This window comes from Caloenas nicobarica, chromosome 4 (genome assembly GCF_036013445.1).
Source record: "Caloenas nicobarica isolate bCalNic1 chromosome 4, bCalNic1.hap1, whole genome shotgun sequence".
In the NCBI taxonomy this organism is placed as follows: domain Eukaryota; kingdom Metazoa; phylum Chordata; class Aves; order Columbiformes; family Columbidae; genus Caloenas; species Caloenas nicobarica.
In genome coordinates, this window is record NC_088248.1 from 32772659 (window position 1) to 32785987 (window position 13329).

The 13329-nt window shown below is 38.5% G+C and overlaps 1 protein-coding gene across 4 annotated transcripts in view; it reads right to left on the bottom strand.

Moving 5' to 3' along the window:
• FBXW7 (F-box and WD repeat domain containing 7) overlaps positions 1-13329 on the bottom strand; it is a 177089-nt gene that overhangs the window by 18342 nt on the left and 145418 nt on the right. For all 4 annotated transcript variants that reach the window (XM_065633369.1, XM_065633368.1, XM_065633367.1 and 1 more), the window contains 3 exons: positions 12375-12457; positions 9227-9368; positions 1586-1720 (listed from right to left, as the gene is read on the bottom strand). In XM_065633369.1, the coding sequence (XP_065489441.1) occupies positions 1586-1720; positions 9227-9368; positions 12375-12457 (360 nt within the window). The remainder of the gene's footprint in view (positions 1-1585; positions 1721-9226; positions 9369-12374; positions 12458-13329) is intronic.

Genomic DNA, 13329 nt, shown 5'->3' on the forward strand with positions numbered 1-13329 from the left:
ACAGCTAAATAGCATATCTTTTCTGTGAAAGAATTGCTAAAACTGAAATAATAACATGATCATTAGTTACAGCATAACTAGATCATTGGCTGTACTTGAATTAATTTTGCCCCTAAATCATGCAAAGACAACTGAGCTGCAAGTTACTGTTACCAATTCTGTATCAAATTTCCAGATTTAATAGATGCAGAAGTGGCAAAGTATCCTTTGTCTTCTCAAAATACAAAGTCTTGCTGCCTTCCTGTGCTTCGGAACCAAGGCTGCTATGGGCGGCTTCTCTAGAAACAAGGCAAACCCAGGGGTCTTACTCAGCTCCTCTCCTCCCGCAGTGTCCTTCCCACTCGGGAAGGTGGCTGCCACAGGAAGCGCTGCTGGAAATACTAATCTCACGTCACCCGTACTAAGTTAATACTTGTTGCATAAATTGCTTCTGACCCTTGCACCAATGCTAACCAGCAAAGGAAGGTTGTGACACCTCCTGACTCGTGAAGATACGACACTATGGCAAACAGAAGGGTCTTGTACATCTAAGTGTTCAAAAATAGGATATACACCAGAAAAAATGTCACAAAAAAGAGATACAGAACAGTCTTCATGTAATAAGACCATGTTAAACACAGCAACCAAACACTAGCACCAGAATATCTTTGAAGAACTTGCTTTGTAATGTGTTAGTAACTGAAGACTTATGAAGACTTCAGCCCTCATGAAAATTTTCACATGGAAAACCCAACACGTGGGACATCTGGCAAAACAAAATAGACTTCCTCCCCACTCCAAGCAACAAAACAATTTCCAATTCCCTAAAATCAATCAAGGCCAGAAATACCATTTCTAAATCAACTAAAATACATTCATTTAATAAATGTAGCAAACTGGGTTTACAATCTTTCATACCACCCTCATGTTCTAGCTGTGAGGACACCAACAATTACTGTTCTATGGACAGTATTTAGTTACACGTGCTGGAAAGCACACACGCTGAAATAAAAATCTTAGTTTCTCTTTAACCTGATACAACATGATCTGATTTGCAGTAAAGGATTTAATGTATGATATCTGCTTAATTAGAGTTTGGCTTTCCTCTTAGTGAGAAGTGCTTATCTGGGTTTACTTTTGGTTTTTCTGGTAGAGATTTTAGGGCTCTGTGTAAAATAAATTCAAAGACAACGTTCACAAACCCCACCACCACTTAAAGCATTAAACAATAATGCTTAAACTTACAGAATAATGTGCAGAAAGGTCTTGCATCCCGAGGAAATTTTTGTGAGTGCCCTAACAGAATTAGTTCTCAAAAAAAAAGCACCATCAGCCCAATTAAGATACAGAGATATTTTTAAAAGTACTGTGATTTTGTTCAAAGGAGTAATCTGTATTTCCAGGTATCTAAATGCCTACCAAGAGATAAGGCTACGTTAATCTGAAATTACAGTTACCACGTTATGGCAGCGTATCAAACTGTGGACCTCTTTAACATCAGTTTACATCACTGCGTTGGCAAAACCAATGTCATAATGAGCAAGGAAGTTTTTAAAAGGTGGCAGCAGATGCGCTGTATAGTCCAACGTTAACCCGTATTTCTCACCTCTTTTGGGAGCAAGGAAATGAAGTCTCTTTGAAACTGGGGCTCTATCACTTGCATCATGTGTTTTACTTGTGTTGGTTCACAACTGTCAATCAGTTCATCTAAAGCAAGTAATTTCTCTGGTCCACTCCAGCTCTGCAAGAAAAAATAAATAATAATAATAAAAAACCCCAGTAAGCTTAGTTTAATATACTAGTTTACTAGCTTGGTTTATACTAATAAGTGCCATTGCTCTGCCAAAAAGGCAAGTTAGGTTTCCTTGTCAACCTATATACACGCATACAAAAAGCCAGGAAGATAAATGCTCATGTTAATTACACAAAAATGAGAAGTTAATCAACACAAAATATTGAAAATTGCTACATTGATTCGTAAGCTAAGAAAGGATTTGTTCTACACACACATACAGATTAGCAATTAAATACATAATAATATTTAATAATAATAATTAAATTAATTAAGCTTCTTTTGAAGTTCATGAAATCTACACACATATTACTGACAATGAAGTGGTTGCAACAGAGCGCGCTCCCTCTCTTTCTCCATTTGCATTGAAGTGAGATGATAACTTTTAACCTTTATTTTTCATTCGGCAGACCAAAAACTTTAAATGAAACAAGATGAAAGGAAAGAAACTTTCTCTAAAAGTACATTAGCTTATTGCCTGCTTATTACTACAATATGTCCCTAAGTGACAATGCTGTAATTTCAGAATCCTGGCTATAAACCAACGTGTACTTTGGAAGTATCAATTTACACTTGAATAAACAGAGAATTTGGATTGGTAATTTTCTTACTTCACATTTTTACTAATGGGCACCATAAAATTTCAAGATTTTAATAAGGCACTCATCTGAGAGCATAGCAGATTAACAGCATCATTTGCAGAAAAAAATTAATAACTGAATATACTCCACATCTGAAAAGCATGCCTTAAACTCATCTGTGCTCATCAAAGAGTTTTGATTTGTTATGTGAAAACAATTTAAAGAAAAAAATAATTTCTACAGGAGAAAACAACAGCCACTGCTAACTGATTTAGCAACAGAATTAGAGCATGAATAAAGCCTTAGAGAGGAGAGAAAATGAGACATCACAGTTTTGAGAGCAGATTCACATTCATATTCTTGAATGTCTTCTAGAGTGACATTTACAAGTAAATTAGCACATACAAATGATATTACGGTTATGGTAAGAGGCTAACAAATTAAAAAAAAAAAAAAGGCAAGATACCTTACAATTAAGATTTCTGTATTATTCTGCCATGTATCTCAGGACTTTTATTACTCATGCTCTAAATTTCTGTTCTCTGGATTTGATTCTCACAACTCCAGCCTCTGCAATGCTACTATGTTTGTATATTGTGAAGTTTCTGTAGAACAATGAGGCAAGTGAAGAAGGTAGAATTTTTGAAAGCAAAAGCAAACCAGATAAAGATCTGGCTTTACTAGATGTAGAAAGATCATCACGTTGCGCCACTTCTCCCCAGTTGTCAAAACACTTAGAACGTCAAGAAAAGTATCAAGTTGCTCCAGGGGAGGTTTAGATTGGATATGAGGAAAAACTTCTTTGCAGAAGGGGTTGTCAGGCATTGGAACAGGCTGCCCAGGGCAGTGGTGGAGTCACCATCCCTGGAGGGGTTTAAAAGACGCATATCTGTGGTGCTTAGGGACGTGGGTTAGAGGTGGGCTTGGCAGTGTTGGGTTAACAATGGGACTGGATGACCTTAAAGGTCTTTTCCAACCAAAACGATTCTGTGATCATTTACCTACAGGATGACACACCTGACTTTCAGGTGATCCCATTCCATCAGGGCAGGGAAAGCAGCTTCGAGCTGCGCTCACCCTGGAGCAAGCAGCAGCCGGCACCGCTGTCAGAAGGCAGGCAGCACATGGAGCTTGGGCACCCCCCTTGCGCACTCCTGCTCCACAGCACAGACATGGCAGATGCTGGAGAGCCCACCCAAACAGAGGAAGGGAAGGACATTCCTGTGACCTGAGTCTTTCCGCACACTGTCAGCAATCAGTAAAATGGTCTAAACCGGCCAGAAAATATCCCCCATCCGTGTGTGTGTGTATGCAGGTTGTCACCATGCAAGATGAGGGTTTCCGTGTCTCATATTTGATACCTCAGAATATTAAAAAGAAACAGGAATGTCTCAGCATAAACTGCAGCAGTGCTGTTATAAACAGCTTTTATTATACATTTCTTTCAATAGAAACATTTGCATCAGAGAGCACTTCTCCATAAATCATGCACTGAAGAACTGTTTATCTCACCAACTTTCCAACTGCTGTTTGTTTCATTAACCTAGAGCGTAGCTGGTGTTGGGTACAAACGTTTGCAATCTTTAATCTCATCTGTCAGCCGTGTTTGAATTTTGGAGAATTAAAAAAAGGAAAAAGTAGTACCTGTGCAACTTCCTTACAATACGAATTTCTAAGGTCAGTCTACCCTTAATTTATAAATGGCTACATTTATTAAATTAGAACAACTCAACCTGAAGAGCATTGTTTTTTGCTGTGCCAAACATTACTAGCAGTTATAAACACGATATTGATTAATAATTTCACTGTACACTATCTTAATCTGTAACTCTCTCACACTCAGACATTTCTGGTTTTAAAATACAATCCAGATCTGAACAGAAAACGGAAAAGATTCAAGAATGAGAAAGAGATGCTAATGAATAAAAGCAGCACCTTCTTTCATCTGTCCGTTCACCATTAGGGGATGGCTACAGGCAGCTTCCTGAGGCTCTTTTTAAGCAATCAGCTGCTACAAAATGTTTTCTCTAGGACACTGTCCCCTTGGTCTTTCACTTAAGCAAACAAACCTCCAGCTACAGCTGGTAAGGGGTCTCTGAGGGAAATGTTTGCCATGGAAAACTGGGATGAAGCCTTGCCAGACGAATACAACTGTTTGCATTGATGGCAAGACTGGTAAATTACTGTTTCTGGGCCCCACAGCTTGATCTGTTTGCAAGAACAGTTGCAGGTAGCACATTGAACAGAGAGGGTAAATTTCAAGTTTGTGGCTTTGATGAGAAACAACAGTGAACAAGTGTCATAGAACAGAAAGAAAAGTAAAAGTGTGCCAGTTTGCAAAGTTTCAAACATTGTAGACGACCAAGGACTTCTGAGATGTGGTGTAGTGGATTTCTACTATGCAACTGCCTTCAAATTGAAGATCCTTGTAAAGAACACATCTTCAAAACGCATTTGTTTGATTGGTTCTCCTTGTCTTCGAAATTTAATTCAAACCTAAAATAAAGCTTTTATTATGGGCAGGGGTTCCCCTAGAAAAGGTAACTCGAGGATTCATTCACATACCCCTTGGAAAGCCAGCAGGCACTACAAATACTGCTCTTCGAATGATCCGAGATTCCTCAACAAACATCCCGCCTCTTCCCTCCCATTTCCTCGAGGAGGTGTTGATTTGTCAGCCGAGGCCTTTTGGCTGGTTCATACCGTTTCCTCCATCAGCAATACAGTTTCTGCAACCATGGCACTACCTACCTGAAAACTACTCCTTTTTCTCCTTTGCTGTTATGTTCAAATGTCCTTCCTTTCTTTTTCAGGCATGCAAAACAGCTATATAATCAATATATATATTACGTCTTTGCTGCTTCTACAACTTCCACCTCATCTCTCCTGTCCGACCTGCCACCAATTTGTTTATCATCTTCTGTTTCTCCACCTCTACTCTTCCATGATCTACACTTTCCTATCGCACAGCTCTCATGTGCTAGCTCCAATTTGTACAACTGAAGTTTGTAGCAATTACTTTTTTTTTTTTTTTTTCTGTTATATTTAGGACGCCTGTTTTAAAGGGTTTAATTTCAGGGTACTGTTCTCCGTTACTAAGTCCTGTTAATAGAGGTCCATCATTATAGAGACCTGCAAGGAAGGGCTCTTCTGGAGCCTGCTTCTGTCTGACTCTCGGGTCAGCCACCGAGAACCCTGCCATCCTCCACCCCAAAGGGATCTCAGTCTGGATAAAAACAGCACATAGGCAAAATCCACTGAAACAAACACTGTCTACATCAGCAAGTAGTTTGTCACAACAGGAGGGGTTCAGGAGCCTCTGGTGCTGAAGCCTCCACACCAACCCATTTATAAGACCTATGCTGGTCCCCTGGGGTGAACATCTGCACCACATGTGATGTGAACCACTGGACAACGTAGAGTTTCTTCTGAAGAGTCTAGTTTGCAGTGCCCTGAGACCCAAACCAAGAAGAAACACTCAGGCATGATCAGCAGATCTGCTTCAAGTCTGCACCATTCCCCTGCAACAAACTGATAATGCTGACACAGCAAAAAGGGGTGTGTTGCTGTAGTGCAGAGCTCTCCTATCCTGTGTGTAGGAGTTGCACAGAAACACCAAACCCTTAACCTTGTCCCACCATGAGATACAAAGCAGAAAATCCTGCAGTGCTGGTCGTGATATAATCTTTACCGCCTGCTTCACGTAAGAGGTGGACCACTCAGCCACACGTTTATGCATTCATGAGCGTCTTCGGAAGAATAAGAAATAGAGAACGGTAAGTAATTTGAATTTAGGTGGCTTAGGCAACTGTTTATGCAAAAGACCAAGGAAGAGTACTCTCACCAGCCAGAAATAGCAAAAGGGTTTTGGACACTATCTAAACTGCTGAGAAAAAAATGCTCCCAATTTTAGGTAAAATAATAGCATTCACTAGTTACTCAGAGTGATTTCCTGTATTTACTGTGTATGGAACAACTTTTCAACATCAATTTGCCAAGAAAATGCTATTTTTTTATCACATTACCTAAATAAAACCCAACACACTAAATATTTGAAGTGAGAAGAATGAAGAGAGAGAGAACTTCATAATTTTCAAAGCAATACCATCTCTGACTGAACTTAGCATGCAGGTGATTTTTTCTCCTTTTGGCAAGCAATTTGATGACTTAAAAAATATATCCTGCTTCAAATAAAATAAATTTTCTTGTAAAAGAAAAAATCTTGTAAAGATTCACTTGGGCACCGAGTTTTAAAGTCTTATAGTGGATATTAAAAAGACCTGAAGCGAAAAGCCACTGTAAAAAAAGAAAAAACAAATAGGTCTTTAAGAAATTAAATGGTTTGAATCTATTAAAATGCTTTTCTGTTTTTCCTTCCAGACTTGCATTTGATTGAAATCAAGATGTCTTTATTTTTAAAGGGAAAGTGCAACTACACTTCCAACTGTTCCTCCTTTCTGCATTAGTTTGCCACTGTCAACATAAGAGGCTTAGATCAACCATAAAACCTAACAGCAGCAATAACATATAAAAAAAAAATTTAAAAAACCCCTAGAGGCCATCTTAAGTTTTCTTAGTATTTGAAGAGTGGTCTTGCTTTTTAATTTGAAAAGATAACATGGGAGAACGACTGAAGGCCAATGTACAGGTGAGAGACTTCAAAATACCTGAGTATCCCTTGTTACTGCCACCTTCTATGCCAAAGGACAGTTCTACCTTGAAACAGTACATATGTCCAGCTAACGTGCCCCTGGAAATTAAGCTTTAAAATTAATTGGAAATATATTTTCATATAAAATAGTGCTATTAAGCAGGTTTAGCAGGCATACAGTACACAAAGAAGAAAGCTCTCCTGTTTCTGTACAGGAAAAACTTTGTATTGCAAGAATGATGCCACATGTGCCATTTAATTCTGCCCCTGGGCAGAGCTAGCTCTCCTTACTTTAACAATGTGCTTTTATCATTTGAGTGTTGAAGACTCGCCCCTTTCATAAAACTCACATGGAAAATAAGCACACAGAAAATGAGATGGCTTGGCATTAGCCAAGGAGATGTAACATTGATATATGTGATTTTGAAAGCTTTTGGTTCTAAAATAAGGGACTCCTTTCTGTGAACACAATAAAAACTACCAGTGACAGAAGTGATCAATAAGTGCTGCTCGATGATCTCCAGTTATGAGAGGGAGGCCTCTCTCTCTCTCAAGAGTATAGATCAACATTTAGGAATTTAGTCCTGCAACTAAGTATTTCGAAAAGCCGAAAGTATCTAATATATTTATTAAAGCATGCTTTCTACATTACTAACCCCAAATGTGAAACCCTAAAATAATAACAGCTTTACCATAGGCAAAATTTCCGTGGGCTTATTTCCCTTCTGACCAAACAGCTGACAGCATTGCTTTTACTGTCAAGCATTTCTGCACCACTCTCTCAAACACTTCAGCCTTTCACAATCTTCCTTTTAAAATATAAAACTATTGATAACTAGCAATCTTATGTGAGAAAATACACATTGTAGACAAGAAAACAGCTTCTGTTAGTACAAAGGCTTTAACATTACAAAATGTTAAAATACGGTGTAGTATTACATTATCATATATACAAAGTACCATTCAAATATGATTCTTAGGGGTTAAAAAGACATATTTCTATGAACAGCCTAAAAAAACCCTAACATAGTAATTAAATGTGAATATTTTTAAGAAACTGAATGATGTGTACAAGAATACCTTCATTCCACACTTGCACTGTTTTAAGCATTTTATAAATGTGTAAAAATAAAGAGGGAAGGAGTTCTACATTATTATTTTAATGTTCAGAACTGACAGTGATTGAGATCAATGGTATTATGTGGCAGCATGTATCAAGCCAAAAGCACGCTTCTGCCTGCAAAATAGTATGCTCGCTACTGTATCTACAATATTGCTCTTCTATCTTTGCCTATTATAGTAATTGAAACAATGCCTGTATTAGTTACTTACTCCTTTTGAAAATGTTTTTAGAAGCAACAGTTTATTAATCAAGATAGGAAGACATAATATTTCCATTTTTCAAATCAGGGACTAGGATTTATCCCTGCTTCTTAAAAACACAGAGCAAAACCGTGCAGTAAAGAGACCTCCACAGTACAGGTTATGGAAGAGGAGCGGGGGCCTGCCCCAAACTGTGTTTGTGTTAACGTACCCAAAATTGGCTTAGGTGCTACCAGACTGGTGTCCACGCAGATTTCAGTTTTGGCCTGTGCACGTGCTGCTCGGCACTGCCCTTCGCACCTTTTCTTTTGTGAGATTAAGTTTCAGGCATTGCTGAGGGCTGTTGGAAAGACACGGGAAACACCCTCCCCCTCTGTTCAGTTGTGTATGCAGGTACTGGGTGACGTTGTGCTCAGTATACAAGGATCAGTAAAAATACACATAGAGTTTCCCTTTCATCTCTTTTTGCTAAACTTTTCTTTCTATTCCTAGAATACTCCAGACTTATGACAAATTTAGTGCTATACCTGCGCTGAAGCAAACCACACGCTAACACTTACTAGTCTCCAAGTGAAAACACCTCACGTTAGCTTGAGGCCATGGAGGCAGATGTTACATGTTGGACAGACTTTGCAGAAAATGTGAAAGCACCCAACAGGAAGGGTTATTTTATTAAGAAACAAGAGAAAGCACTTTTTGTTAATCCCTACAGTAACTAGCTGTAACAGGGAAGAACAATTCCTTAAAGTTGATGCCCATTTGTTTTTTGCAAGAGTACACAAAATCACTGACAGAGAACTTCTGGGATGTATGAGGAGGACTGTCTCTACTGAAGCAGCCTTTTACTCAAGCCACGGAGGTAAGCCGCTTCAGATGTTTATTTCTCTAAGCACTGGTTACCTGAAACATTTTCAGCCATTCCTGGAGGCCCGTTGGTGGCTGCACAGATGTAATGCGGCGACGTTGTTGTCCCTGGCCATTGGCTGCCCTCAGGTCCCCAAAAGTAGTAGGTGTGGCAGAGCATGGCACCAGCCCCGTAGTACTACAATACAAATAAAAAGTGACAGTCACATGTAAAACATTAAGAAAAATTTACAAGTCTACTGCAGAACAAAAAATTTAGTACAGAACTTGCAACTATTAAACTCTTTAATTTCAAGCAAAAGCAACAACATGAAAAATTGTTCTCTCATCACTCCAGAGCTCAGTTCCCTCACGTTCATAAATCTGCCTGTTTCCACCACCGCAGTACCTAATCCTCCAACCAGGGGGAAAACCGGGATCACCTTTCAAGGCTGAAAAATTACCAATCTGTTAACTGGACATCAGCTTGTCCACAAAGATGCAGGTTTATATATTCCTTTCCTTGCCAGAGCATTTACTTTCCTTCTGGGCTGCATTTGTGTCTTCTGACTGGAGATGCAGGGGGCCAGAGCTAAACGAGTCTCACCTGTATGTGAAATGTGCTAGTGCTGCTTCATCACCAGAGAAAAAATACATCTATTTTTAGCTCTTAATATATTTTGTTGACTAAGAGATAGTAATATCAAGCAGTTCTAGTGGCTTAGTGGCTTGGAACTATGATTCGAAATACTCTATACAGACTTTTAACGTTTGCATGTTGATGGAGTGACACAGGAATTAAAGGAAGGGGGGTGAGGTGAAGAGGGAAAAGGAGCCAAAGGTGTTCCCTGAATTACAGTTTGATTTTTTCACTCTGACACGTTAAAAACCAGCTCATTCATATGGGATGGAGCTTTTAAAAGAGCCGGGATTAAGTTGCTATTGTAGGAGTCTAAAGAAATACAGCTGACTGGGTTTTCTTTTTTTCATAATGTAAAGTACTTTGTTCACGGAATATCAAAGTTGTATTCCCTAGCAGCAAATTTGGAACTCCAGTAGTGTTTGCACAAGCATGAAAATTTTACATGCAGTGTGGGACTCCAAAAACCACTTTGCTTTTGTGTATGATAATCCAGCTTTTTAGTAGGTATGAGCTTCAGGGTTTTACCAACTTTTCAGTGGCTACAGGAATAGCTTCAAATGATGCAAGACAAGTACATTTTAATATTTATCTCATCATACTCTACAAATATTTCACTCTACTCTTCCTTGTTCTGAAGGACAATCATAGCATGTCCTAACATTTACCCAAACTAGTAAAGAAAAGTGAAGATTAGTTTGAATAGGCTTATTTTTAACTGTAAATTTTACTGAATAATAAAGAGAAACAGAAACTCATAAAAATACTGTTTCACAGATGAAGGATCCTCTTAGTGACATTTGTTTACTGGCTTTACCTGTTATATACAAAGTAAGTTCATCAGGCCTGTCAATTTTAAAGAGTGTCTGATCCTAGGGAAAATGGAAACAAGTAGGCACAAGAACTGCATCATTTGCCTAAATACTATTTAAATAAAATATAATCAAACGGTTTTAAACAGGATCAGATTTAAGCATTCTTTTTAATGCCAATAATGACTCAAAATCCAAGCAATATCAATTCAAAGTATTTTTAACATAAAATCTGGGTTTATAGCTTACTCATTCTTATCACCTGCACAAAGACACAGCAGAAGGCCTATCATTTAAGGTCCAAAATAAGGCTCTTAAAATTGGCTGCTACTGGCTCTGAGCAATACGTAGTCTTGAGCTTGCCCCAGTAGAACACTTTAATTTCTTCTGCTGTAAACTGGTTCTGAGTCAAAAACAGTTATTCAAAACAGGATCTAAAAGTCTCTTTCCTTTGACCTGAGATTAAACCACAAGACTTTTTGTTCATAATTTATTTTTCCTGTATGTTTTCATTCCCCTGAAACAGCCAGTCAGGTTTCTGTGGAAGCTGGACAAGTCTGGACAAGTCCAGTGGTTCCTCTGAATCTGACAGAGACACCTGACAAAAAGTGTACTTTCTTTGTCGCCCAACTGTTTACTCTACAGGACTGCAGAGAACAGTGTGTCATCCAAAGAACTGGTGGACAACAAGAATGTTCTTCCATTGGACTGATTCAGAAACCCAGAGAAGCTGCCAGCTTGACAGGGATGTGGAGGTTCAACATGTGCTTCTCAGCAACGAGACATCACCTCTTTTTCTCTACTGCAGCATTTACACATCTGAAAAGCAAGCCTGGAGCCTGTTTCCCCACACTGTCCTAACTTTTCACTCATCACCTGATAAACTCTTAAAGGAAAGACATAAAATATAAATTACTTTTGAAAGATCCAACAGTGACTGAACAGTACTATAGCATGTTCAAAAGAAATAACATCCCCAGACAGTGTTGGGAGGCAAGCGCAATGCTTGTAGAAGTACTGATGCTTATTACAGGGAAAAAAAGATAAAATGGTATAAACTCAAACAGGATGGGAAGCAGCGTGACATCTGAGCACAACTGTTATGGCAACTCTGCAGTGAGCACTGCAGTTGTAAGATGTGCATCCAGGGCCCTGCTCTACCACTGCTGCTCACATTTAGGAGTGCTTTACCCCACAAAGCATCTGACTGGAACAGCAAGCAGCTATTTGTGTGATCTGGTAGCATTTACGAGTAGTAAGGAAGCAGACTAAACCCCGTAATAATTTCATATTGTGGATAACAAGTACGTGTGTGTTCCTGTTAAGATCAGATGGTCTGCTCTGCCTACATAAATTTCCATTCTCTCATTCCTGTTACCATAGCAAAGTGATACATTTGATCACAGTTTGTAATAGTCTTAAGGTTTATCATTATGTCCCTTTTTAAAAATCTGATTTATTTTATTCCCAGGAATATTTCAGCCCTCAAAAAGTCTCTAAGTAAATGGGCATGCTATATTTAGAATGAAACACAAACCTCAACCGAAGAAATGCAAGTCTGGCTACTTCATTAAAACTCATCTTCAGTTCACATCATTTAAATTAGCTGTGCAATATACGACTGCTGGTACCACCCCTCCTTTGCTTTACACTGCTTTCATATTAAGAGGAGCCGTGAATCAGGTTTAGCAATTGGAAAGATGAGATATATGGAAGAATCAGGATCCGGAGATCTGTTATTGCATTTAATTACCTTGTGTATTCTGAGACTTTGCAGGGTTTCTTTCCCAGAGAGAAAGAACGGACCTCGGAGCCATGGTCTAACTTTCTCTTCATCTGCAAGGTGAGGGAAGAGAGTAACAACATGGATTTAGTTACGTGACCAGCCTTACTTATGCGTACCTCTGTAAAATTAATCCATTTTTACCTTTTTCCTTTAGTATCCAATTTCAACAAAGCTGACACTCACAAGATAATTTAAAGCAACATTTTAGTTTCTAGCTTCAACAACATTTGATACGTGCTTTATATGGTGTATGTATATATTATTCCTCTTTTAGGGTTCAAAACTAATTGGAAGTACATTCTTTTGATTTCCAAATTTCACATGTTAAAAAGTGTGCAGAACTCTGTGTTGGTTTATTTACTGTTCTCTCTCTGTTCTCCTGGGAGGGGAGGGAAAGAACTAAACCAAACCCCTTTATTCTTTGTGTTCAGGTTCATTGCTATGACTCTCATGGAAATGGCTGAATTTTAGGTAGCCTGTCTACATTATAAACCAAATACTCATTTTAAGGCCTAGAAAGAAGAATTCAAATGTATTTTTTTCTGTTGTCTAACCTCTTATTTTAATGTTGTACATTGAAAACATTTATAAAACTGCAGTAAAACGGACAGATTAATCAACGTTTTTACAAGAAGGGTAAGGATGAAAAACACTAAACCTCGGTCTTGAATGTCACCCGCAATTAGATATGATCAAAACCAAATAATGAGCAGGGCAGCTGCTAAAAGGGGAAGCCAGTCTGCAAAAATTACCAAAGAGATGGAAACCAGTGAAAGCCATATTTATCCAGTCAGACAAATAAAGATTACTTTCTACATATTTGGGTAATCTTTAACCACAGGCTTTTGGACTCCATGAGACATACATATGCCAAATGCAATTTCTGAGTTTCTGTTGGTTTTCTTTTTTTAAGATGTGATAC